This window comes from Chionomys nivalis, chromosome 3 (genome assembly GCF_950005125.1).
Source record: "Chionomys nivalis chromosome 3, mChiNiv1.1, whole genome shotgun sequence".
NCBI classification, from domain to species: Eukaryota; Metazoa; Chordata; class Mammalia; order Rodentia; family Cricetidae; genus Chionomys; species Chionomys nivalis.
This window is the reverse complement of record NC_080088.1, coordinates 120,539,424-120,566,270: the sequence shown is the minus strand read 5'-3', so window position 1 is coordinate 120,566,270 and position 26,847 is coordinate 120,539,424. Positions and strand designations below refer to the sequence as shown.

General features: G+C 48.0%; 1 protein-coding gene across 1 annotated transcript; it reads left to right on the top strand.

Moving 5' to 3' along the window:
* Positions 1-20,861: 20,861 nt before the first annotated feature.
* Positions 20,862-22,316, top strand: LOC130871746 (STAM-binding protein). The gene has a single exon (XM_057765330.1). It carries the CDS (start codon positions 20,914-20,916, stop codon positions 22,177-22,179), a length of 1,266 nt encoding a protein of 421 aa, XP_057621313.1. The 5' UTR covers positions 20,862-20,913; the 3' UTR covers positions 22,180-22,316.
* The last annotated feature ends 4,531 nt before the right edge of the window (positions 22,317-26,847 follow it).

The window sequence follows — 26,847 nt, the reverse complement described above, 5'->3', positions numbered from 1 at the left end:
TCTGTTCCCCTAACAACCCCATGCTCCCAGGGAAACCCTCACTCCCGCAGCCACAGCTTCATCCATTCATGACTGTGGCACCATCAGAGAGTCCCCCCGAAACACCCTATGTCTCGGTCTGCTGCCCTGAGGGTTACGATTCCAACACATGCACTTTGGGGGACCATTCAGCCCACAGCAGCCTCAAAGATGCAGCCAGGCCTGCAGAGGGAGCCCAAAAGCTTTCCCATGTGACAGCTTCGGTTTCAGACCAGTGTGGGGAGCTAGCAGAGGGGGCTCCTATCCGACCCGAGCCCCCTAACAAGGTCCTTCTTTTCCAAGGGGTCTCTGTCTTATGGCAGCCTCTCAGAGGAGAGCTGTCCATGAAACAGTGTCCACTGACAAGGGCAGTATGAGAACACATTTGGGTCATCTGGGGCAGATGCCATCTAATGGCAGGGAGGAGCTCAGGATGGTGCGTTGTCAAAGGGCATTACTGTGGAATGGGATCTTTAAATCTGACCAGGCTAGAAATATCAGGATTGACTGGACAATTCTCTTGTCTGAATGGAGATGGAAATTGGAAGTGGACTTGGCAGGATTTTTAGGAAACAGCAGAAGACAGTTCTGTGACTTGTTCTGAGGCCCAAGCTAGGCACAGCTGGTGTTAGGAATGAGACCCAGTCTCCCCTGGGCCAACCCCAAGTCTGCAGGCTTGAGAAGAAAAGGAAGAGGGAGAGTGGTTCAAATCTTTAAATAACATTTGTGGGTCAGCTGCGGTAGTGCCCACCTTGACCCAAGCACTCAGGAGGCAGAGGCAGGGAAATCTCTGAGTTCCAGACAGGCCAGAGATACACAGTAAGACATTTTCTTTAGGAACAGGAAAAGGTTAAAGTGATGTGTTTCATTAACTGTTTGTGCTCCAGAAGGATGCGGAGTGGATATCCGAAGCTCACTTCTTCCCACCAGGGGCATCTGCTGAGAGCAGCCAGTTCTTATTCCCAGAGCAAACTGAACACAATGACACTCTCACTGTCCAGGAGATGAAGGAACTACAGCCTTCACAGAGTTCTGGGAGAGCATGGGGTATTACTGGGAGGTTAAATTCACAGCAGCACAGTTTCCCTCTCTCTAATTCCTCTACTTTGTTCTTTAGCATGAAGCCATGTAGCCCCTGCCACAGACAGAGGCTGGATGGAACCTCACCAGGACAACAATAACATACCTAAAGATAAAGCTGAGGTCCTAAAGTCATCAAAAGACACACACGATCAGCCGGGCGGTGGTGGCGTACGCCTTTAATCCCAGCACTCGGGAGGCAGAGGCAGGCGGATCTCTGTGAGTTCGAGACCAGCCTGGTCTACAAGAGCTAGTTCCAGGACAGGCTCCAAAATCACAGAGAAACCCTGTCTCGATAAACCAAAAAAAAAAAAAAAAAAAAAAAAAAGACACACAAGATCGCCTTGACTCAAATAACTGAATTGTGTTCCGCAGAATATCCTGGTAGCTCCTTAAAAAATACAACTGTCTTTGGTTCATATAAAGAGTTAGTAGAACTTAAGGAAACCAATGTTCAAATACTCACTGAAAAAAACTAAAGTAAGTTTAAATTTCAAAATTAGAAAAGCTTCTTTTTATTCTCAACATATTAACAATACACCCTTTTAAGTTTTCTAATCAATAAAAATATGCAGAGTCAGGCCTGGTAACACAGTTTCCCGGGGGGCTGTCAAAGAAGGATCTCAAGTTCAAGATGTGTCTCTTGAGTTCAAAGACACTCTAGGAACTGATATTTTGATTATTTACTCAAGATATATGTTTTAAAGGAAGAGGGTTTTAGTAGCTGTGGATACACTCCACCTGGGGACGTGTGACATGCACTGGCCCACAGAGCAGCCCAGGATCACCCCACCTGGGGACATGTGACATGCACTGGCCCACAGAGCAGCCCAGGATCACCCCTCAGGCGACAGGTGCTCACAGGAATGTTCTGCAGTGATCCATCACCGCTGCCATCACATGACAAGGTACATCCAGTTTTCCATTCCAAATGTCACTTGTTGAGCTGGGCAAGCCACATCTAGAAGCAGCAGGGTGCTCCCGGGGTTTTCTGAGACGGAAAACTTGCACTCCTGCTTCTGAGGTGTGTTCACACTTCCTCAGATGGACTGGCTCAACTTCATAAATTTTCCTCCTGTGCATTCACTAGCCCAGCAAATTTCTGTACTGTTTTTAACGTTTTTATTGCTCAGTTTTCTATCCTCTCAAATTAGTTATCTTAAATATTTTCTTAAAGTTGGAGAAACTGTGCTGCAGGTGGAGTTCTCTGTGTCCTAGCAGTCATTCCCCAAATAACCACACAGAGACTTATCGTTAAGTATAAGTGCTCAGCTGATAGCTTAGGTTTGTCTCCAGCCAGCTCTTACAACTTAAACTAACCCATTTCTATTCATTGGTGCTGCCCCAAGGCTTGTTTACCTTATCTAGGAACTTTCTATGTTACTTCTTACCAGTCTGACTCTTAACTCCTCAGACTCCATCCCTCTTCTTCCCAGCATTCTCCGTGCCCTGAAAATACTGCCTACCTATTGGCCAATCAGCTTTTTTCTTTCTTTTTTTTTTTTTTTTTTGTGTGTGTGTGTGTGTGTGTTTTGGGACAGGGTTTCTCTATGTAGCTTTGGAGCCTGTCCTGGAACTCACTCTGTAGACCAGACTTGCTTCAAACTCAGAGATCTGCTAGCCTCTGCCTCCTGAGTGCTGGGATTAAAGGTGTGTGCCACCATTCACTGTCCGGCTGGCTAATCAGCTTTTTATAAGCAATGAGAGCAACACGTTCTGACAGGGTGCAGAAGGATTGTTCCACAGCGCTATACATTTTTTGGTTGCGAGCCTAGCCATCACTCCAGCCCAAGCACCGTTCTATACATTTTTAAGATCTTGAAGTTTTTATTTCTTTAATGTATAAAGATTAGCCCTATGTCTTTCACTAGACTTGAATAATCCATTCAAAGAAAAGTCACTTAGTCTTGTTGTAGCAGGCCGCTTGTTTCTTTCCTAGCAGCTCATCCCCGAAACAATCACACAGAAACCGTATTATTTGCAACACTATTTGGTTAATAGTTTAAGCGTATTTATGGCTAACTCATATGTAGGCTCATAGTTTTATATGGTATGGTGGCCGGAATATCAAGCCATAGTTTGCACCTGCCACAGAGGAGGTGGTCACTTCCTTAACAAAGGGTCAGGATGTTGTTCTGCTCCTTCTTTGTAATTTGGAGGATTCCTGAAGAGAGATGTTCATTTGGCCTACGTGACAGAGCTGGCATTCAGAGCAGGAAGATAGGGAGACGTGACAAAATGGGCATAGAAAGGTGTGGACGTGACTAGAGACATTCACTTGGTTACCCAGGAAACAGAATGCTAACGAATTTCCCTCTAAGTTTGTGTTTTGGTATATAAGGCTGTTCGGAGAATAAACAAGGAATTTTTCAGGATGTGAACTCAAGATTTCATGAGGGATCACTGAGAATCTCCCTCCCAATAAAGCCATGTGAGTTGTATCTTTAATTCCCCACATCCCCTCTGGTCCAGAGAAATAATTTAGGGTCCAGGCTGGCACCAGACCCTGCCACTCATATCATAAATTAAGCCATCTCCATTAATCTGTATATTGCCACGAGGCTGTGGCTTACCAGGTAAAGTTCCAGCATCTGTCTCTAGCGGGGCTACATGGCTTCTCTCTGACTCCACCTTCTTCTTCCCAGCATTCAGTTTAGTTTTCCCTGCCTAGCTCTGCTCTACCTTATCAGGCCAAGCCAGTTTCTTTATTCATTAACCAATAAAAGCAACACATAGACAGAAGGACCTCCCACACCATAGTCCACCTTGACAAAACCCATGTCCTCTGTGTACAGATGGAAATGCTGCCTGCCAAGAGTTCAGCCTGTATTTCTGGGTCAGACCTTGGCTCTGAGCAGATGGGAACACTGGGTGACCTTCTAAAGGTGACTCCAGAAGAGCTGCTGGTGACCCATCATGCCTTCAGATGGCCAACGAGGGAATGGAACCAAACGTTTCTTGCCAGTTCTGTAGGTACCAGTTCTCAACCAATGAGTCATGACCCCTTTGGGGTTAGATCAACCATCCACAGGAGTCACAGAAGACCATCCTATGTACCACATGTTTACATTATAATTCATAATGGTAGCAAAATTGCAGTCATGAAATGAGTGCGGTCTTGTCCCATCACACACCGTCAGAGCTTTACTTGGCTGAAGCCACGAGAGACGCTCTCAAGGTCATCAACTGCGGCCTTCTGAAGGAGTGACCCATGCTGCTTCTCAGGTTGCCGATTCTCTTGTCAATCGTCTTTTCATTCTCTCGTCATAGTTCATGCTCACATGGAAGTCCTACAGTTGTGACATAGGATATCGGTGGCATAGTCTTTTCCTATTTTAGGATACAAATGATGACTCCAGAATATGGTTGTCAAGGCGTGTCTTAGTGATGGGTTCTATTGCTGTGAAGAGACACCATGACCACAGCAACTTTTATAGAGGAAACCGTTTAATTGGGTGGCACACAGTCTCAGAAATGTATTCATTGTCATCGTGGCAGACCGTGGCGGCATGCAGGCAGACATGGTGCTGGAGAGGGAGCGGAGAGTTAATGTCTTGAACCGAACTAGGTGTAACTTGAGCATAGTAGACCTCAAAGTCCACCCCCACAGTGACAACCCTTCCTCCAACAAGGCCACACCTCCTAATAGTGCCACTCCCTAGGAGCTTATGGGGCCAATTACATTCAAAGTACCACAATATGTAAATTTGTTTCCATGTATCTCAATCACTTCTGTCATACTACGTAAATAAACGTCTTTTAGAAGGAAAGGCTCATCCCTGGGTTTCTGAGGTGCCACTCTGTCTTTATGCATAGGGACCTCTGAATATTCTAGTTGCCATGGTCACTTAGTACATTTGTATGCCTATAACAGAGGACCAGAGACTGAGTCTTATTTCTTATCTCTAGAGTCTGGAAAAGTCTAAAATCAAGGAGCTGGTGCCTAGCTAAGCCAGCCCTACTGTGTCTGTCTGCTGCATTCCCCAGGCGAGAGGATCTGTTCCCCTAACAACCCCATGCTCCCAGGGAAACCCTCACTCCCGCAGCCACAGCTTCATCCATTCATGACTGTGGCACCATCAGAGAGTCCCCCCGAAACACCCTATGTCTCGGTCTGCTGCCCTGAGGGTTACGATTCCAACACATGCACTTTGGGGGACCATTCAGCCCACAGCAGCCTCAAAGATGCAGCCAGGCCTGCAGAGGGAGCCCAAAAGCTTTCCCATGTGACAGCTTCGGTTTCAGACCAGTGTGGGGAGCTAGCAGAGGGGGCTCCTATCCGACCCGAGCCCCCTAACAAGGTCCTTCTTTTCCAAGGGGTCTCTGTCTTATGGCAGCCTCTCAGAGGAGAGCTGTCCATGAAACAGTGTCCACTGACAAGGGCAGTATGAGAACACATTTGGGTCATCTGGGGCAGATGCCATCTAATGGCAGGGAGGAGCTCAGGATGGTGCGTTGTCAAAGGGCATTACTGTGGAATGGGATCTTTAAATCTGACCAGGCTTTGACTGGACAATTCTCTTGTCTGAATGGAGATGGAAATTGGAAGTGGACTTGGCAGGATTTTTAGGAAACAGCAGAAGACAGTTCTGTGACTTGTTCTGAGGCCCAAGCTAGGCACAGCTGGTGTTAGGAATGAGACCCAGTCTCCCCTGGGCCAACCCCAAGTCTGCAGGCTTGAGAAGAAAAGGAAGAGGGAGAGTGGTTCAAATCTTTAAATAACATTTGTGGGTCAGCTGCGGTGGTGCCCACCTTGACCCAAGCACTCAGGAGGCAGAGGCAGGGAAATCTCTGAGTTCCAGACAGGCCAGAGATACACAGTAAGACATTTTCTTTAGGAACAGGAAAAGGTTAAAGTGATGTGTTTCATTAACTGTTTGTGCTCCAGAAGGATGTGGACTGGATATCCGAAGCTCACTTCTTCCCACCAGGGGCATCTGCTGAGAGCAGCCAGTTCTTATTCTTATTCTTAATAAGATTATTCTTAATCTGTGACATGGGCTTGGTGTGGGGGGCATTATTATGCAGGCCACATATTTCTACATAGTATGGTGGCCAGGCTTTCAAGCCGTAGTTTGCACCTGAGGTCACATAGCGTTCTAGACAGGTGGTCTCTACCCTAAACAATAGGGTCAGGATATACCAATATCATTCAGCTCCTTTCTTTGTAATTATGGAGATGACTTGGGAAGAGGTGTTAATCCACAACCCAGTGCACTGTTTACTGAACTTATCTCTGGTGGAGGTCAAAGAGTTTGTAAGTCTGCATCATGCACACACAGGTGTGTCCAAGACCCTTTGCAAAAAGAAGACTGCCTTCAGAGCCTGGGGGACATGGAAAGAGACGAAGAGACCACGGAGCAGGCAAGCACCACTGCGAATGGAGCAGTAAGCCAGCAGAGCAGGGGGTCAACGGGGATGCAACTCAGCAGCATTTAAGTTCCTCCTGGGCAATGGACACCTGGTCCTTCCTGCCCAGGTTCTATAGTAAACCTCTGAAGATAGCTCTAACCAGAGTTCAGACCCCGTCTGAGAGCTCTGGCCCCCAGTATACTCCATCCAGGTTTCCCACCTTTCAGAGGAGGGAGGAGCCTCATCCCATTGCAGGCTGATGTGACATCCAATGTCCTCCAGGAAGGTGGGACACCCTGTCTACATGAGTAACTTCTCTCGTGTCAGACAGGAGCAGACACTATCACATGAATCACACACAGGAGAAAGGTCTAGGGATGAAAACGGGAGATTCCTATGCTCACACCTATATGAAGGGATTCTGTCTCTTGCCATCACCCATACTGGGTCTCAGAGTCATCACCCTATGCCAGACCCACCAGTAACCTTTGCCACACTTTCCCGCTCTCCCCTCTGCCTGCCTAGGCTCTCATACCACCCCTCCAGTGCCAGCATTTGCATGGCAGAGGAGCTGGAGGGGAGGGATGCCCATGCTAGGGGCCTTGGAACGCTGCTGGAAGGAAGCATGGCTGTCCTGCCCACTCCATCTCTCCCAGCTCCTCCCAGTCCATCTGCATACTTCTTGCTTTCAGCCCCACCCTGCTCCATCTGCTCCTAGTAAGGCCTGCATCACAGGACCCACACAAGTCTCACCTGCTCTTAGCTGGGCAGCTCTTCCTCCTCATGCCAAGAACATGTCTCTCTCTGCATGGAAAGACCAAGTCACTTGGCATCTCAGGTCTCGGCCACAGCACCTGCGCCAGCCTCCCTTCCACGTGACAGTAGCACCTGACCCCCTTCTGTGTACTCTCCTCTCATCAGAGTCCTCCAATCCACATCACAGCGACCCCCTCCCTGGCCAGCCTACTGCTGTTGCTGCCTTCAGGCCCAGCCTCGCAACAGCACGCTACTCATAAGACATCTCAGTACTTCTTCCGGTCCTGGCGCTAGTTCACTTCTTTGTATAAACCAGCCTGGGCATTTCCCATAATCCTTCCTGGTTCACTCAGCAGTGAAAGTTCCTCACAGCCTTCAAAACTCAGCTTAAAAGTCAGCTTCCTCCAACAGGGCCCCGACATATCTTTCTGCCATTCTGGGTCTGTTCTGCTCTTCAAAACTGTGTGCATGTGAATTGTAGCGAAGGGCAGTTTGTCCTGACAAGCAGCCCATGCAGGAATCAGCCATGCTGTGTCCCCCCCCCAACTTCAAAAGTCTCTTTAAATGGGAAGGACCTAAATATACAGTTAGAAGTAAGAGACCAACACCATGAATCAATCAGCAGCAAGAGCTGCTCACATTTTGTTGAAACAAGAGAAAAGCCAACTTTCAATACAGAAACACAAGCTAAAGGTAAAGGGATGAGGAAGACACCTGTTTTGCTCACACAGATCAATGTAGACCGAGCAACCCCATCAAACAAAGCAGCCATCATGGGGAGGAAAGTGATCATGGACAGAGTTCACCTTTGGCTCAGGAGGTCAGTCCTCAAAGTCAGTCACCAGCATCCACACCCCTGGGTTCCCTGACATGAGAGTCTCACATAGTAGGAGGCGAAGACACGTAGATTTGCAGAAGAAATGGACAAATTCTCCAGTACAGCTGAAGCCTTGGTCCTCCCCTCTCAGGAACTGATGCAGGCAGAAGACAGACAGACAGGTAGAACCTCATCGGCAGGCAAAGCCTCACCTGCCACCCAGACTGCATCAGCATCACACAATGCTGCCGTGAGCAACAGGAGACTCCTCAACAAGAGCACGGGAAACATTCCTGGAAATTCTGTGGTGTTATCGCTGCCCTCGACACATCTGTGGGAGTAACACAGGCACACAAAGCATATTCTCAGCTCAAAGTGCACGCAGAGCACAGGCAGCTGGGAAGTCCACACATATCGTGAGATTCAATGGGATATGAAAACTGTGGAGTCAAAAGAAACTAAAAAATTTTGAAAATGTCACATGAAATACAGACCAGGTCAACTCGTATGCCATGTGCTGAGGGCAATACTGGGCATGCGCACAGCAGGAAAGGGTTTCCCCAAATCACTACTTCAGCCTCTGTCACGGGAAGCTAGTTCAAGAGATGCAGGGGGGAAGCCACAATGCCTTCCTGACCCAGCCCTGAAAGTCTCACTGTCTCCTTGGCCATAGTCTATCCACCTCTCTGGTCAGCCATGATTCGTCAAGGAAGATGATGTCGACTGGGCGGGGCCGTTTGGGAGGTGTGGGTGCCTGGAGATCCGCTGGGAGCCATCATCTCCTAGTTGTCAGGAAACTTGAGGTCTGAGCAACTCCAGAGATGGGAACCCATGGGAGACTATGCCCAGAGCAGTCGGTGTGCTTTGCAGCCTCTTTGGAGGCTGAGACAGGGCTGGTGCAGTGAGCAGGAAATGGGGGAGTCCACAGGTCTGAGGGTCACGCTGCCACTGGCCCCCGGCAATCTTACTGAGTTACTGGAACCCATCTGCACTGGTTTCCTTCTCTCTCAAGGTGCTTTCCACCCAAACCCCGAGTGCTGTCTCTAGCACAGTGCATCTGCGACACTTTGTGCTGGTGCCAGTGTCCCGTGTAGCTCTACAACAGACACACAAGTAGCTGATGCGCACTTGAAACAAGAAGAGCTTCCTGCTTACTACCCAGTTCTGGGAGTAGCTTTCCTGCCAGGGGTTGGGTGGACTTCATTGGCCAAAAGTTGTTTTGCCTACAATCATATTTATCCTGAAGGCAGAGTGAAACCATGCTGTCAGGACCAATACAGACTCGCTAGTGTCCCAGAAGGAACGGCGCCTGGGTTCTAGTGCCAGGGAAAGATGAAGCGAGCTGGTCCAAATCACACTCACTTTTCTCGTGTGGAGATGACATCACTTTGACACTGCCTCCACAATGCCTCGGATCATCATTTGTAACCTGACGTGCCAGTCATGGGTGGAGCGAGCTAGGTCGGTCACTGCAAAAGCAGGGCTATGTCTTTCTGGTGATCCAGGCCTCCCGTGGGCTCAACAATGGACAGCCTGTTTACGCCCCAGGAGTCTCTGCCAGAAATTCATGTGTGAGGTGCTCGCTCAGTTGCGGGAAGGGTTTTTACAGTTACTCAGGCCCATCGGGGCCCACACTGTGGAGGTTGAAAGTAACTGCTGGGACTCTTCAGCAAGGTCAGGAGCAAGACGCCACCGCTGAGCTCCGGAAGACGGAACTACGCCCCTCCCCCCGCACTCACTGCTCTGGCTCCATTTGCCCAACCTAACCCAATTTACACCTGTATCAAGCCTTGGTCCTGCTGGGAATTCCACTAGGCGTAGATAGAGCCCTCACTACTTTACTGTAGCCTAGGCTCACAGTCTAGCTTTGCGCATTTGCCTCGGGAGCACATGAATCTGACCCTTCCTCTGCACGGTGATGGGACAGCAGCCATGCCTAATGGCTCACTGAACTGTAGGTCTCTGCCAGCCAGTTTAGCAATCGCTACCTGGGTACTGTTGGAAACCTTATTAATTAAATCAATCAAAACAATGCGACGCCGCAGCCACACCCACCTTTCAAGTACCCCATAGAGACACCACCATCTACAACGAAAACATGTGACATTCATAGAATGATCTCCAGCTTCTGACCTTAGCCTGCCTTAGCATCTGCACGCTGAACCCTGTTGGAGTTTGCTGCTGCTAGGATTGATATGGAGGATTCGGGGAAATGGGGGAGTGTAGATTTGAGGGGTGATGACTGCAGCTCTTGCCTTTCATTTGGGGGGGTTCCGACTCCCAAGGAGGTCAAGGGATGACAAATGTCTCGCTGAAGGCCTCTGACTCCGCAGGGCCCAGCGTGGGTCCGAGAGCCCCAAGGAAAGAGCGGTGATCCTGTGTGATGCACCAAGACCCCAGCTGGAGCAGCAGCCACAGTCTAGAACTTCCTACCTCAGCCTGCTGGCAGGCTGCACTTCTGGCCACAATGGGTGACGTTGCCAGAGATAGGAGACTGTACCCAGAGCAGTCATGTGCACCCTCTGCTTCAGAGACTGAGGGGGGCCCTGTGCAGTGAGCAGAGAGAAGTGCACAGAAGTCTGCTCTTCCGTGTTTCAGGGCCCCCGTCGTAGGGTTGTGTGCCACTGGCTGACGGTTCTGATCGCCACCACTTTCCCTGCTCTGCTATTTAGAAGGGATCTTTCCCAGGAGGCCAGATCCTTCCCTTGTCCCTGGGATTTTCAAAACCCTGGGACGTTTGGCAGCACATCTACTGTATGGTGCACAGGATTTGGGTTTGGGGTGTGACTTAATGACAGTGTTCTAGTAGGTGTCAGGTGGTGGGTGAGGCTCTCCACACTGCACCATCAGCTGTAATCACAGGGACAATGCTCTAGTAGGTGTCAGGTGGTGGCTGTGAGTCTCCACACTACACCTCAGGTCTGTCAGCTCCGGGATTCAGGGCTTGAGAGTTCAGGGCAGAACTGAGGACTGACATCAAATAACATCAAAGAGAAGTGTAAGCTGGCTCAGCTCAGCCTCTGTCTCATGCAAGGATCAAAGGACTCTGCCCAGCTGCTCCTCAGTTCCTTTGGGGGCCAGGCAGGAACACCACCCTATGGCCGACTCTTTTGCTATACATTCATTCTCTGGTGGCTGGGTGTATCCTTTTGTGCCGATCACACTAGTTTTGCTTCCTAACTCATTGTGTCCCTCTCTTTTTCAGGCATCTGAACTTGCAACATTAATTCAGACAAAGAGGGAGCTTGGTTGTAGAGCTACATACATCCAGACCATTGAGGAAGGAGCCCAGAGATTGGGCAGGAGGGACTTGTACCTCAGCCCTCATCAACCCACTGGCTTCCTTTGCTAGAACCGACAGGCCAAGGACGGATGCTTCCCTTAGGGAAGCAGATCCAGAATGGCACTCTATCCAGACAGAGCTATTGGATCCCTGGACTCCATTCATTCTCTGGTGGCTGGGTGTATCCTTTTGTGCCGATCACACTAGTTTTGCTTCCTAACTCATTGTGTCCCTCTCTTTTTCAGGCATCTGAACTTGCAACATTAATTCAGACAAAGAGGGAGCTTGGTTGTAGAGCTACATACATCCAGACCATTGAGGAAGGAGCCCAGAGATTGGGCAGGAGGGACTTGTACCTCAGCCCTCATCAACCCACTGGCTTCCTTTGCTAGAACCGACAGGCCAAGGACGGATGCTTCCCTCGGGGAAGCAGATCCAGAATGGCACTCTATCCAGACAGAGCTATTGGATCCCTGGACTCCATTCATTCTCTGGTGGCTGGGTGTATCCTTTTGTGCCGATCACACTAGTTTTGCTTCCTAACTCATTGTGTCCCTCTCTTTTTCAGGCATCTGAACTTGCAACATTAATTCAGACAAAGAGGGAGCTTGGTTGTAGAGTTACATACATCCAGACCATTGAGGAAGGAGCCCAGAGATTGGGCAGGAGGGACTTGTACCTCAGCCCTCATCAACCCACTGGCTTCCTTTGCTAGAACCAACAGGCCAAGGACGGATGCTTCCCTCCGGGAAGCAGATCCAGAATGGCACTCTATCCAGACAGAGCTATTGGATCCCTGGACTCCACGTATATCCCTACTGTTCCCTGACCCCAGCCTGCTAGCTGCCTTTTCTATCCATTCCTACGGTGTGCTGTGCAAACCCTAGCAGGTTTCTTACACGTGATTCCTTAACCCAAAGACTCGGGGATTGGAGAAATGTGTCACCTCTATATTGCGTTTAGTGTCTTAGTGGTCTGGGAATTTGGGGGGGAAGTACGTAGATTCAGTATTGTCTCTGTGTCTAATATGATGGTAAATCATCCGCGCACATGTTCTTAGCAATGCCGCCCCACCCGGAACCTTCTGCTCCTGCTATGGACCCCGCGGACGAACCTCCACCTCCCTTGGCCTCGAGGGGCTACTCCTTCCCTTTCTGCCCGATCTAACGACGGTTCCTCCATTCCCCTTTCCTCCAAAGTTTCTTTAAGGCACAAAAAATCCTAGACAATAAGCAAATTCTTAACAAAGTTCCTGACATAACAGGTTCGTCACTGACTGCAGCAGTGACCCCTAAAATGTTAAGGAATATATGATTAAAATCTATTTCTTTTAAGACATTTTCTTTAAGCTCCAAGACACCAGCCTGACCCACCTGGACAAAGCAGACACAAGCGGAACGGAATAAGTATCATTCAATTAACGGAATAAGTATCATTTACTTTTTTATTCTTAACCCCTGGCCTCCTCCCCTGACCTCCTAAAGCCCCTGCCCTCCACCCCAAATTTCCCCTCTAATTTTTTCTCTCTACTAATGCGACTTTTGTTTTCCAGCATCTTAACGGTGACCCAGCTACTCAAGAGCCAGATAGATGCGATCTCCAGACAGATGCGATTTCTTCAATCAGCCACTCGATGCCAACGGACAAAACATTATCAATGATACATCATCAGGACAATCCCTCGACGCCCAAAGTCAGCAGGAAGCAGTCATGAGAGACCGGGCTACACCCCTATCCCCTACCCGTTAAGACCCTCAACCCCCTCAATTTTTTTTTTAATAAAACCAAAAGGGTGAAATGCTGTTCTTTTGGAGACAAGGCCACGCATGCACAGAAAATACAGCCTCCCAGGGGACTACGAATCCCAGCGGTACAATGGAAAGCCACGCATGTGCAGGACATTTTCTCCCAGACACACCTGAACTCCCCCTTAAAAATGACGGACACCTTAACCCGCCCCCTCTTTCCCCCTTTTTCCTTTTGTCTCTTCACCCCCGTCCCTTACCTGTTGATCCCCATTAAAGCTCACCCACATGGGACCCCACGTGTCTCGTCTCTCCTTCCTGAACCCCGCATAAGTAACACTAAGCAATGACTCAGTTACCCAATATGGGACTCATTTTATCCCTAATCCCATGGCAAGGGCTCCAGACCTACAGTAATGGGGCCAAAGATGCCTTGGACTGAAGGGCGTCTCTATATTCCACTACATTCTCCTATTAGAGATGCCTGTGACAGGAGTTAGTGGACAAAGAGAAAGGGAATGCGTGTAATTCGGGAAACAGAACAGTGAGCAACGTCAGTGTCGTCCCTCACACAATATCCTTAGCTAAAATCACAAGACAGAATTCGGCGGTCGTTGGATCTGAGCACCAGGACGTTTGAAAAGCCTTCTGGGACCGCACAGCCTTCCAGCTCCCTCCTTCCCCATGACTGCGTATTTCCTGCCTCCCTGGTGTTCACAGCGCCTGTCCTCTCCTCTCTGTGAAACAGACTTTCGATTGGGTGGACTGATAACATTTAGTGGACAATTTAGGGAATTAATGTTGTGTTGGACTCTTCCATGCTTCATGTTGCTCATGTGCCTGTTCTATATTGAGTGCAAATTTCTGGGGAGAAAACCTCAGCCCCAGGGAGCCTCCTCTGAGTTCTACCACATATTTTAGGTAGACGCTGAGCCAGTGGTGCCCTTCCATAGCGTGCTTCTCAGCAGTTCTCGCACTGAACACACACCAGCTGGGCGAAGTGGGGAGGGATGAAGAGCAGGACGAGGGGGCAGTGGAATGCGGTGAGGGGCGGGAGCCGAGGCAAAGGACGCCCATGCTCTCCTTGGCCTCCTTGGTTTTCAATTTTAGGAAAAGAGCCATGGTGGCCAGGCGAGAAAGCTCAAGACCATAGGACAATTCATGAAGTGAATGTGTGTCCTGAGAGCTGTGGGCCCATATTTCGATTTGGCACAGAAGCCATTAGCCCGGTCTGAGCTAGTCACATAGCTCTGCAGACAAGCTGTCTCTGCCTTAACAAAAGCCAGGATGTGTTGCTCCTAGTTTTCTTTTGTTAAAATGTAGAGTACCTGAGAAGAGATGTTGACCGAAGCTGATGACTTAATAGTTTAGAGTTTTGGTGCTTTCCTTCCTTTGTAATTTCGAGGATGTCTTATAGAGATGCTAATTCATGGCCTACCTGACTGCTGGATGCGGACATGACCTAAGCCCAGGCACCTGGTTGCCTAGGAGACAGCCTAATGTGTTTTCCCCCACTCAATTCAGGGATTTATAAGATGTTTGGAGAATAAAGAGTGATTCTGACTTTTTCCAGGATGACCTTGTAAGCTGTGTCAGTTTTATTCCTCGCGACTCTGTTCCAGCCGGGTTAGGGAATCTGTGTTGGACCCACATGGGCTCCGACAGAGAGCTTCTCCTCCGGCTAGGACTTGTTTCTAGTTAAAGGCACAAGCGAGCTGGGTGCGGACATAAGAAATGAAATACTTCGAGAGACACAAAGGGTGAACTCCCAATTAAATGGAGGCTTCAGGACGGCTCCAAGAGAGTCGGCCAGGAGGGACTGACAGCTCCAGCCTGTTACCACATGCACTTGAGATTCAGCTTCTCCACCCCAGGGTCCTAGAGACCGTTTGGTCTGCTTTGGGTCACTGTCAGAGCTGCCCCTGAGGCCTGCCCGGTGAGAGCCCAGGTCATACTCTTCCCACACACGGCATCCTTAGCTAATGTCACAAGACAGACCTCAGTGACTGTGCTGGATGTGAGCAGCAGGATGTCTGAGGAGCCTTCTGGAACTACACAGCCTCCCAGCCAGCCTGCCTTGTCCTGAATCTCCCCTGGGACCTTGCACCCCTTCCTGTGTCGCTGCAAACTCCTATAGTGAGAAAATGACACCTGGAGGTCAGCGGCCTGCATCCCTGGCTCTCTCAGCCACCTGGCTGCCTGTCCTCTCCTCTGTAAAATGGGGTTGGATTGGCCAGAGTGACTGGGTGATTTATTAATGTTGCGTTGGATTCTTCCATATCTCATGGTGCTCACGTGTCCGTTTTATATCGAGGGTAAACTTCTAGGAGGCAAAACAAACCTCAGACCCAGGGAGCCTCCTCTCAGTTCTACCAAACATCCATTTAAAACTGTGCCAACCTCTTACCATTCTTTCTGAGTGCAGATCTGAAGGGAAACCCACCCAGCTTCTCCTAGGACAGGACACTCTCGGTGCCACCTCAGCAACCAACACCGCAGGAAGCTCAATTCCTGCCCTAACATAGCTGAAGACATCACTAAGAGCAATTTAGACTCGGATGTGTTCAGAAAGGAGAGGCTGGGGCTTCAGAGTGGGGCACCCATGGGACGTGTGAAAACAAATCCCTTGCTGTTTGGGTCCTGCTAGGACTGCTTTAGAAGGGCCCTGCCTCTAGGTTCATGTATGGAATGAGGAACATTTAGTGATAGCAAGAGCTGGGTAGTTCTTGGCATGGACCATGCTGTGCCACCATCACAGGCAGTAGCTATAGGTTCTTCTCCCTGGTCCTTGTGTGGTTTTGATGGGTGGGAGATACTATGAGTTTTTATGAGGAAGAAATAGGAGCAGACACAGTTGTGAGTTCTTGATCACAGTCAGGCCTCCTTCATGCTGAAGGACCACGTATGAGATCAATAAAGATGCCCACAGATACATGTCAGCTTCCTTCACTAGCCTTGGTACCACATTGTTTTGAGTCGTCAGAACTAATGGTTTATCTGGGGCTCTTCGGCTGAGTGCAAGCGGACTCACTGTGGTGGGGTCCTGGACTACTTTAGAAGGTTTGAGTGTTGAGCCAAGGATACCGATGGTCCTCCAGAGGCCCACCCTTGCAGCTGATGAGGAAAATTCTTAGAAAGCGGGACCTAGAGTAGAGTCTTCTCCCCTTCACGTGGCTACCTTTGTGGAACACGCCCTAACTTTTGGTGCAGGACCGCAATGCAGAGGGAGGAATCTGGATCGCTGCATGCATTCTCTTGGCCAAGCATGCCTTCGGGGTGCCTGCTCTCTCTCCACAGCCTCTGTGGGGTGAGAACATCTGGGAAAAGGAGTGAGGGAAGCCCTTAGTAAGGAGTATACAACATCATCGTGGACTCTGGCTGATGCTCTATGTCCCCAGGAAGCCAAATACATTTCTTCTATCTGGCCCATGAGACCTGTGTGACTCTGGGCAAGTTACTTCATGGACTGTCAAATAAATAACGTTCCGCTCACTCCACAGGGCTGATGGGGCCACAGGGCTGACAATGGCTCCTCCTGGGGTACTCGCCATACCAAGGCTCACATCACCAAGCTGAACCTAACAAACGGACACCGGAGTTTTCTGGCTAGAGGCAACAACCTCAAACATCGGGCTCTCTGCAGACTGGCAGTACTGGTTGCTTAGGCATAGCCAGGAAGCAGCAGTCCCTTTTCCTCAGGCATCATGGGCATTCGCTACATTAAACTTCATACTCTGAGAACAGTAGATAACCAAAGGGACTTTCCAGTAAATAAGCGAGAGCGTGAAGTCCCTTTCCCGTGCCCCGTGGCTTCCAATTGAGACCCTAACACAGGCCAGCAGGCGCCTGCCTGGACTTTGGGTCACCATATTGCCTTCTCTCTCTAAAATAACCCAGAGTCTGACCCTTGAGCAATTTAAGTTTACGCCACACTGTAAGACCCTCTTCCCAATCCGACTGTGGTCCATCTGGTCCCTGAGGCAGCTGGAGGACAACAGAAGAGAAGAACACCTGGGCACCCAAGCATGGAGATCCGTTCCCTGGGCACCTAAGTGTGGGTGATCCGTTCCCTGGGCACCTAAGTGTGGTGATCCATCCTCTGGGCACCTAAGTGTGGTGATCCATTCCCTGGCTACCAGTGTTCCTATTTTGAATATGTTTTCCAAGCTTGTGGCTGAAGAACACTAAGGTAAAAATGCTAATATGTTCAAACAGGATATCCTAGAAAACCATTGCAGTGCCTGCAAGAGATCCTTGTCAAAGGATTCCAGGCCAGGCCAGGAAGCAGCCACTAAAGGCATCCTGCTATCTACCCCAGTACAGGGTTTGCTGGGCACCTTCAGCCATGCCATAGTAGTGAGCGCCTTTGGCACAGTAGCGACTGAGTCCCAGTGAGCCAGGATGTGAGCAGGGGGCGGGGTGCAGGCTCACAGCGATGCAGCTGCAGCCAGTTCTCAGTCTCATGTGTGTCCAGGCTGCTGTAGTGGGTGGGTCAGATCTGGTCAAATTGACCCTGGGAGCTCATAAACTTCCCTGGACCATCCAGCCCCAACAGAGCAGCTCCTCCCAGCCCCTTCATCGTAACTCTCCTCCAGGTGGGAGCAGTTCAGGCAGATCTAATTATTTATGCAACTGTCATATGGGCAGTTGGTCGGAACGTTCTGAGTTCCGGGCCAGTTGGGCATCAAACACAGCACTGGTCATTCACAGTGGTCACCTGACTTTTTTCCTGGCACATTGAAATTTAAGCATGTCTGAGGATGAGGGCATCAGATTACTAGTCCCTAAGCCCACTGTCCCCTGATGACTGAGGCTCCGGCGCACTTCTCTGTAATATATTTTTAAACGCAGTGTCACAAATTCCAAGGTCACTGTTTGGACAAGGTACTTGGAGATCTGTGTTGGTCCTCTAGACTGCCCATGCGCCTTCTTTTCTCTGCATTTTACTGAGTGTTTCTCTAACAGATCATCCATTTGTCTGAGTACATGTTGAGTACAATCCCTAGAGAATTACAAAACACATAGATTCAACAAATGCACACACACACGTGCACACACGCGTGCACATGCATATGTGTGAATATACACAATAGATACAATCCCTTAAGGAGTCTGGATGTAAGCGTTATTAGACAGAAGCTGTATCACCTTTTGGAAATACATTCAAAAAATTAAGCTAACTATTCCTAAAATCCAAGTGCGTGGAAAGAGTGTTCTTGCACAATATCCATGCAGTTACAGGACAGACCTGACCATGCCAACAAGGGAATGAAGAAAAGATACACACAGACAGATACACACAGATATAGGGGAGCTGGGTGGTCTGGGATGTAGGCTGGAGAAACTGCAGCACCCCAGAAGCTGAGTGTGTTTACAATGTGGAGCAGAACAGGGAGGAAGAGTTATGGCACACGCTGCCAAGGAGGCAGAGTTATTACATACAAATAAACAAGGACACAGAGTTTACAGCTTACAACTGAAGAAGGAGACAGGTATAGCTAATCTTGATAGGCATAGTCTCTATAGGGGGGCAGTCTTCAGACCATAAATTCATAGTGGAGAAACACTTGCACTTGGTCCAAGGAAGGCTTTGCTATGCCCCTGAATCCCCCCCCCCCCGGGGGGATGGTATTAATGTCTTCCTCCATGAGTCTGAGGCTCTGGGCTCTTTGACATGGCTAGCTCATGTCATGACACGTTCACTTGGGTCTGCACTCACTAGGGACCTTCTGCATTCCCTCCACTTATAAAATAGAAAATAAGAGATATAGACCATAGAGTCTATGCGCAAAATAGCAACCCAAATGTCCACTCTTAATAGAGGAGCTTTTGGTAGGGTCTTGGGTTTGCTAGAACAAACTACCATGTGGCTTAGACAAGTGGAAAGATGTTCACTTCATTCTGGACACTTCCATGTCTCAGTGTCAGAGGGATCTCATTTGTTTGACGGCCATACAGTCCTGAATGTGCCCGATCTCTGGAAGCTATGGACACTTGTCTTTGTCTGCTTCCTTGGTTTCTGCTGAAATCCCTGGCTGACCTTGGTTTTCCACTCCCTGCTGGTCACCACATGTCCCGGTTGCTTCTGTGTCTCTGTGTCCACACTTTCCTGTTGTCAACACACTGGTGGCCACTCAGAGTCCACGCCAGTGCAGGACAAGCTCATCTTAACTAATGTGACCCAACTTCCAAACAAAGGCACAGGGACTAATGCTGAACATTAGGCATGTCCACTGAAGGACACAGTCCAGTCTACGACTTCCCTGAGCAGCAGGCCTGAGCAGAAGGAAGAGCCGGAGCTTCAAGAGCAGTTGACCAACAGCATTAAGTCTGTGTTGTAGTTAGTAAAGACACACAATAGCATCAAGGATTAGTCATTATTCTAAAGATAAAATTAGCTATCAAGTACAAAGGCACGGGCCTAAGAGAATCTAGGAAGGGATGACAGCAGGAACATGTGGAACAGGGAGCTCAAAGCTCTCGGATCTTAACTAAAACTTCAACCAGACATTAACAAACCAAAAAAAAAATTATAAATCTCACACCATATTGAACTGGTTGAGGTCAAGAGAGGCAGAGAGCTGACAAGAGTCATTTATCATGTGCAGAGAGCCATAGTCAAAGTTAGCCCAGCTATGGACAGACAGGGAGAAGATGTGTTGAAAGGGATGTGGGGCAACAGAATCCCCGCTACATTGCTGCACATACCTAGGAAGAAACAGCTCAACCAGGTCTGAAAATGTTAAAGAGCTACCATGTGGCCCAGCAACTCATGTTTGCACAAGAAATAAAAGTCAAACATTCACATGGGCATGAGAGTCACAATACCACTATCCTTAGTAGCCAAGATGTGGAAAGAAGCCAGTTGTCAACAGCTAACTTGTTACACTCCCATGATGGCTACTTTGTAACCACAAAGAAGGTGCAGTGCTGATGCGTGCCACAACATAGATGCACGTGGTTTACCCTCAGTGCAGTTAACTGACATAAGACGCCCAAAACGACAGATCTCACAGTGTGGTGTAGAGCCGTTTGCTTGAGAAGCCCAGGACAGCTGAAACATTGGTAGAGGCAGAACATAGACTGGAGAGGTTGCTAGATGGATTGAGAGAAAACTGACTGATTCTGAGAAGAGGATTTCATACTGGGATGATGAAAACACCTGAAACGAGGCGGCAGAATTACCTTAAAGCTGAAAATACGATAGACACATTTTAGAAGGAAGTTCACGGTCATGAGTCAGTTCTGATTAGAAAAAAGATACGACTTTAAAGAACCGACTTCAGGCATTCACACAATGGTGCACTCTGACACACCTTGTTCCTTGTCCTCCAAGTCATCTCATCATCGTCTCTCAGGCCTCAGAGGAGCAGGTGGATGAGACGGTGCGGGCGGCTCAGCGCGGCTCTTTGCTGCTGCCGAATAACTGTGGGGTCAGGCAGTGCATTTTCTTTCTGTGGATCTTTTCCAGTCATGTTACTGGTGTGGGTCAGTAAGAGTCCACCATCTGTACTCCAAGTTCCACGCCTGCAAACACTGGAGAACTCGGCAATGCAGGGCTAGAGCTGGGAGGGACAGTGGTGTCTCTCAACTGACTCATGGATTCATCTGCCTGTCGTAGAACTCTTAAGTTTGCATTTTTCATTTGCAAATGATTCCACTCTTTTTAATTCCTTCATGCACCCAGGACACCAGCGTAAGCAGCGACTGAGTCTGTGTGTGCCAACGGGTGGCCTCCATCTACCCGAGAGCCCTGTGTCCACACCAGGAAGGCTCCAGAGCAAGAACAATGTACTGGGGAGGTGACGTTTCCGGAAGCTTCGACTGTTATCCTTCACGAAAGAAAAGACATTATCGGTCCAATGTCTGACCATGGGGATGTGAGCCTCCCACCCCAAGACCGGGTGAGGATTCTATCCCAACTTGGGAGTGCAGTGGAATTAAATGAGGACATCCCACCCCGACGCTACTACCGCTCCGGTGTTGAGATCATCCGCATGGCATCCATTTACTCTGAAGAAGGCAACATTGAACATGCCTTTATCCTCTACAACAAATACATCACGCTTTTCATTGAAAAACTTCCAAAACACCGAGACTACAAATCAGCTATCATTCCTGAGAAGAAAGAGGCCGTCAAGAAATTAAAGAATGTTGCTTTCCCCAAAGCAGAAGAACTTAAGAGCGAACTCTTGAAAAGATACACCAAAGAATATGAGCAGTATAAAGAACAAAAGAAAAAGGAAGAGGAGGAACTTGCCCGGAATATCGCCATCCAGCAAGAGTTGGAAAAAGAAAGACAGAGAGTTGCTCAGCAGAAGCAGAAGCAGTTAGAGCAGGAACAGTTCCATGCCTTTGAGGAGATGATCCAGAAGCAGGAGCTGGAAAAAGAGCGGCTAAAAATTGTCCAAGAGTTCCGGAAGGTGGACCCTGGCCCAAGTGGGCCTCTGCTACCTGATCTGGAAAAGCCTTGTGTAGATGTGGTCCCCACCTCACCCACGCAGACTTCAGACTGTAACAGAACTGTGAGACCAGCTAAGCCACCTGTGGTAGACAGGTCCCTGAAGCCTGGAGCACTAAGCATCATAGAAAATGTTCCCACCATCGAAGGCCTGCGCCACATTGTGGTGCCCCGCAATTTGTGCCCGGAATTTCTCCAGCTTGCCAGTGCCAATACTGCCAAAGGCATTGAAACTTGTGGAGTCCTCTGTGGAAAATTGATGAGAAATGAATTCACAATCACACATGTTCTCATCCCCAGACAAAATGGTGGGCCCGATTATTGCCACACAGAGAATGAAGAAGAAATTTTCTTTATGCAGGATGATCTTGGACTTCTCACGCTTGGCTGGATCCATACTCACCCAACCCAGACGGCCTTCCTGTCCAGTGTGGATCTGCACACCCACTGCTCCTATCAAATGATGTTACCAGAGTCTATAGCAATCGTCTGCTCCCCCAAGTTCCAGGAAACTGGATTCTTTAAGTTAACTGATTATGGCCTCCAAGAGATTTCCACCTGCCGGCAGAAGGGCTTTCACCCTCATGGCAGAGACCCCCCTCTGTTCTGCGACTGCAGTCATGTCACTGTCAAGGATAGGATTGTGACCATCACAGACCTTCGATAAATCTCAGTCACCATCCAGGGAGATGGCTCCTTGGATAAAGACACTTGCCTCCAAACCCAGCAGCCTGAGTTCATTTCCTTGGACTTCACACATGATGGAAGGAGAGCAACTTCCCCCAAGTTGTCCTTTGACCTCAACTTGTGCACTGTGGTATGCGCGCGCGCGCACACACACACACACACACACACACACACACACACAATAAATAGATGTAATTTAAAAAAAAAAAAAAAACAATGTACTGACATTTCCTGTTTCCTCCCTGACCCTAAGGTCCTGATGGAGATGGTTCCTTGTGAAGAGGACCTGCCTCTTAGGAAGGTAAAGCTGTCCTTGTCTGAGATGGAAATGTTGTTCACTTGGCTTCTGTCTGCCAATCATCTTCAAGCCTGGAACCATATACAATGTACACGGCAGGCTGTGAGTGCAAGCGCATTGCCAACCGATGCCCAGTTGCTCTCACATTAGATACCACCTGTACCAACTTAGCACAGCAACTGTGTTCTTCGATGCACCTTCTCCTGCCTGCTTCAGAAAGAATTCTGCTACCCCAAGGGACCCGAGAGTGCTTCCATGCAGAGCCCTTGCATCTCCTTAAACACTCCACGCTTCACTTGGGGGCCATTGTCTTCCCCTCCTTTCTATCCAGCCCCAGAGTCACTGCAGTGGATAACACAGCTTTGACAATGGGACTTGGCTGAATCTGGCCCTCTTCGTGTCTTTATTTCTGTAATTGCTGGCAGACTCTACAGACGATGACAACTATACACATTCCCAACTAACTCATACCCTGAGAAAAAGTTCGTGTTAGAAAGGTTAAACTTTTTTGCACGGTTGTGTCTAAAAGTATCCATCTGGCTCCCAGTTTCCTTCTGGATAAAATGGACAGGAGTTTTATGAACGGGACCCATGGTCCAATGAGGAATATGAACTATCTACCGCTGTCCCCAGGAGCAGCTGTATCATTTTGGTGGCACAGATTTGTAGGCAAGAGGGCGGGGAGGCCTCTGTGAGAAAGTCCTTGTGAGTGTACAGGTCTGTGTATACCCTCATAAGATAGATTCCCACATAGAGATTGTGCAGAAATGAAGGGCCCAGACCAGCTAAGCATAGATCCTGGTGCTGATATCCTGAGTCACACCTACATTCACGACACAGCCACTTGAACATCGCTTGAACACCAAGGACTTGGATCCTAAGCCTTTCTAGTAGGAGGATAGCCTGAGGGTTTTCCCAGACTGTCCATCATCATAATGTGGTCACATTAGACACATTAACCTGAAGATACATTTAGCAGCAGACACAGCTCACCTGGTTTGGTGATAGATTCTGGGAGGTTGGATGAATCTGAAGATGTTAAATCTTCTAGCACTCGGTTCCTTCTGACCCCTCATGCAGAGCTGATACATCAAAACCCTGTTACTGTATCTAATAACATGATGAAGATGCTTAGTTTCCTTAGAAAACACACCCAAGGGACAATGACAAATAGCTGAAAGCCAACTTATTCTTTTCAGTCTGGAGTGCAGTGTCCTGGGTACACATCCCTGGTTCGGCTGGGTTAGGAGGGCTGGCACCCAGCACATGCTGAACTCTGGGGTGAGCTGTCACACTGTTGGAGCTACTGACCTGGGCAGCCACTGCTTTGGACGAAGGGAAACAGAGAGAAAAATGCACTAAAACCATCCTGCCCTGGGCATTTTTTAACTGGGAAGTTTTTGATGACAACTTCTATTTCCTTAAAGCTTATAGGTCTATTTAAATTGCTCACCTGGCCTTGATTTAATTTTGGTATATGGTATCTATCTAAAAAATTGCCCATTTCGTTTACATTTTCCAATTTTGTGGAGTACAGGTTTTTGTAGTGTGACCTAAGGATTCTCTGAATTTCCTCGGTGTCTGTTGTTACTTCCCCCTTTTCATTTCTGATCTTGTTAATTTGGATGTTCTCTCCCCACCTTTTGATTAGTTTGGATAAGGGTTTGTCAATCTTGTTGATTTTCTCAAAGAACCAGCTCTTTGTTTCATTGATTCTTTGTATTGTTTTCTTTGTTTCTATTTTGTTAATTTCAGTCCTCAATTTATTTCCTGTCTTCTACTCATTTTGGGTGAGTCCGCTTCTTTTTGCTCTAGAGCTTCCAGGTGTGCTGTTAAGTCACTAATGTGAGCTTTTTCTGTTTTATTTATGTGGATACTTAGTGCTATGAACTTTCCTCTTAGCACTGCTTTCATAGTGTCCCATAGGCTTGGGTATGTTGTGCATCCCTTTTTAAGGGAGACTTTAATTTCTTTCTTTATTTCTTCTTGACCCAGGGGTGGTTCAGTAGTTGACTTTTCATTTTCCATGAGTTTGTAGGCTTTCTGAGTACATTATTAGTCACAGTGATTTGTTAGTGGTAGCATTTCTATATTTTTCAAATCATTTGTAGATATTATCATTGTTTTTAAAATCTAATATCCTTTGTTTAGCTTTTCTCTTGACCATTAGCCATAACTACTTGGAACCAACATTCTAAACAAAGGAAAATATCCATAGTCCATTTTTGGGGAATGTGTGGCTACTTCCTGCTGGTTGGGGGTGCTGATAATCCTATGGGGACCTAAAGAAAATTTAGAATTATGATCAAGTCCTGACTGGAGTATCCTGTGAGGCTTGATCATCTCAGGCAGCATCTTGAATCTGTTCTGGATGTAGAATTCAGACATCTGGACCATCTGTTCCTACTGGAGATTTCTCAGGTGGTCTTTCTTGATCAAACCTGATTTTTTTTTAACTCAGAATAAATCAATAGCCTCTCATTTTCTGTGGATACAAAAGCAAAACCTCTTCTCCAAAGTAACATATCTTTTGACTTCAAATACCTATCTTGGATTAATTCAGCAGCATTTATAAACAAATATCTTTTGGTAGCTGTTGCTCCTTCCTCATCATTCAAACAATTCAAAGAGAACATAATAAAATGCAGTATCCAGATTCTCTGTGTCATTTCCATCTTTATGTGGCTTTATTTTAACCTCTATTTCTTTTTTAATTTCTGGCTTTTTGAGACAGGGTTTCTCTGTGTAAATTTGGCTATCCTGGAATTCACTCTATAGACCAGGTGGTCCTTAAACCCACAGAGATCTGCCTGTCTCTGCCTCCCAGGTGCTGAGATTAAAGGTGTGTGCCACCATACCCAACTACTCTCTTCCTTTTTTATTTTAAAGACTTTAACCTTTAGCCTGCATATATTTTAGAGGTTTTCTTCACCTTTGACACTCTCTTTACTGTACATCTCTCTTTTTCTGACCACACGAGTTTTTAATTTGCTAAGCGATGTGGCTAAGGTGAAAGACATGGCTTTAGTGACTGGATCCAGCCCATTTCTTAGCTTTCTGTGATTCCAGCCTCATGGCAGAGGTACCAACTGTAGCCATGTTTACTGCCACAACTCTATGGAGTTTCAAGGTCCCTGCCAGCAAGCAAGCTGTAGCAGTGTGCTCACAAACCACCCTCAAATAATCCATAGTCAGACTGCCTGTCTGAAAGAGCCAGGGTTTGCCCTGGCAGGATGGCAGGCATTTTAAAATGGCGCGACTTTTTTTCTGCTATGGCTGAAAACCGAAAAGCATGCGGTCAGCTTTTCATCAACACCAATTAAGTGTTTCATTGCAGGACCTCTTAAAAGAGCTGCAAGGTTTTACAGCTAAAGCTGAGTCAGGAAGCCTGTCTTAGATGAGACACATTTGCCTCTAGCAAACTGAACCCACCTGAGAAAATGCTGCTACCAATAAGCTGTGCTTAACTCTGTTCTTTTCTGTCTAGAATTACTTCCCAAGCTCTCTCAGGCTTTATGTGGATGCAGGTGTCCACGTCAGCACCATTCGTTGACTGAGTTTTCTGTACTGGCAGGTTCTGACCTGCCCACAGTCGTTAAGTCCCAAAGAACTCACACAGAGGTCTACATTAATTATAAACTGATTGGCCCATTAGCTCAGGCTTCTTATTAACTCTTATATTAGCCCATTATTCTTGTGTATGGTACCTGTATTGGCAAGGCAGTCACATCTTGCTTGCTCTGTGGCCAGGTCAGCCTTGCAGACAAAGCTTTCCGATACTATCATTTCTTTTTTTTTTCTTTTTTTTTTTTTTTTGGTTTTTCGAGACAGGGTTTCTCTGTGGTTTTGGAGCCTGTCCTGGAACTAGCTCTTGTAGACCAGGTTGGTCTCGAACTCACAGAGATCCGCCTGCCTCTGCCTCCCAAGTGCTGGGATTAAAGGCGTGCGCCACCACCGCCTGGCCCAATACTATCATTTCTAAACAACTAGCCAGTAAATATGATAGAACATCTGCTAAGGGTTAAATTCAGACTCTGAACTGAGGATGATGTTCGTCAAGCACAGATCAAGAGAGACAATACACACAGCAGTGCATGTGGAGGCTTGAGAAGCTGAAGGCAGGGACTGAGCTCAGCCTCTGGGTGCAGGATCAGGGTGGGGTGGTCCCTGGCCTGCACCAAGCCCTTCATGCACACATGACTGACTAAGCTGCCTTTGTCTTGTTTTCTCCTGCTCCTCTCTCCCATTCCTTCTCGCTCCATCTTCAGGCTCCTGCACAGTCCGTGAGCAACACTGTCGGAGTGCTGACACTCTCTCTGGGTCCTTCCTGGCTGGACTCCTACCCAAACC

Excerpts from the sequence above, each read along its gene's own strand:
- LOC130871746 (XM_057765330.1), top strand. The coding sequence starts at position 20,914 with ATGTCTGACCATGGGGATGTGAGCCTCCCACCCCAAGACCGGGTGAGG.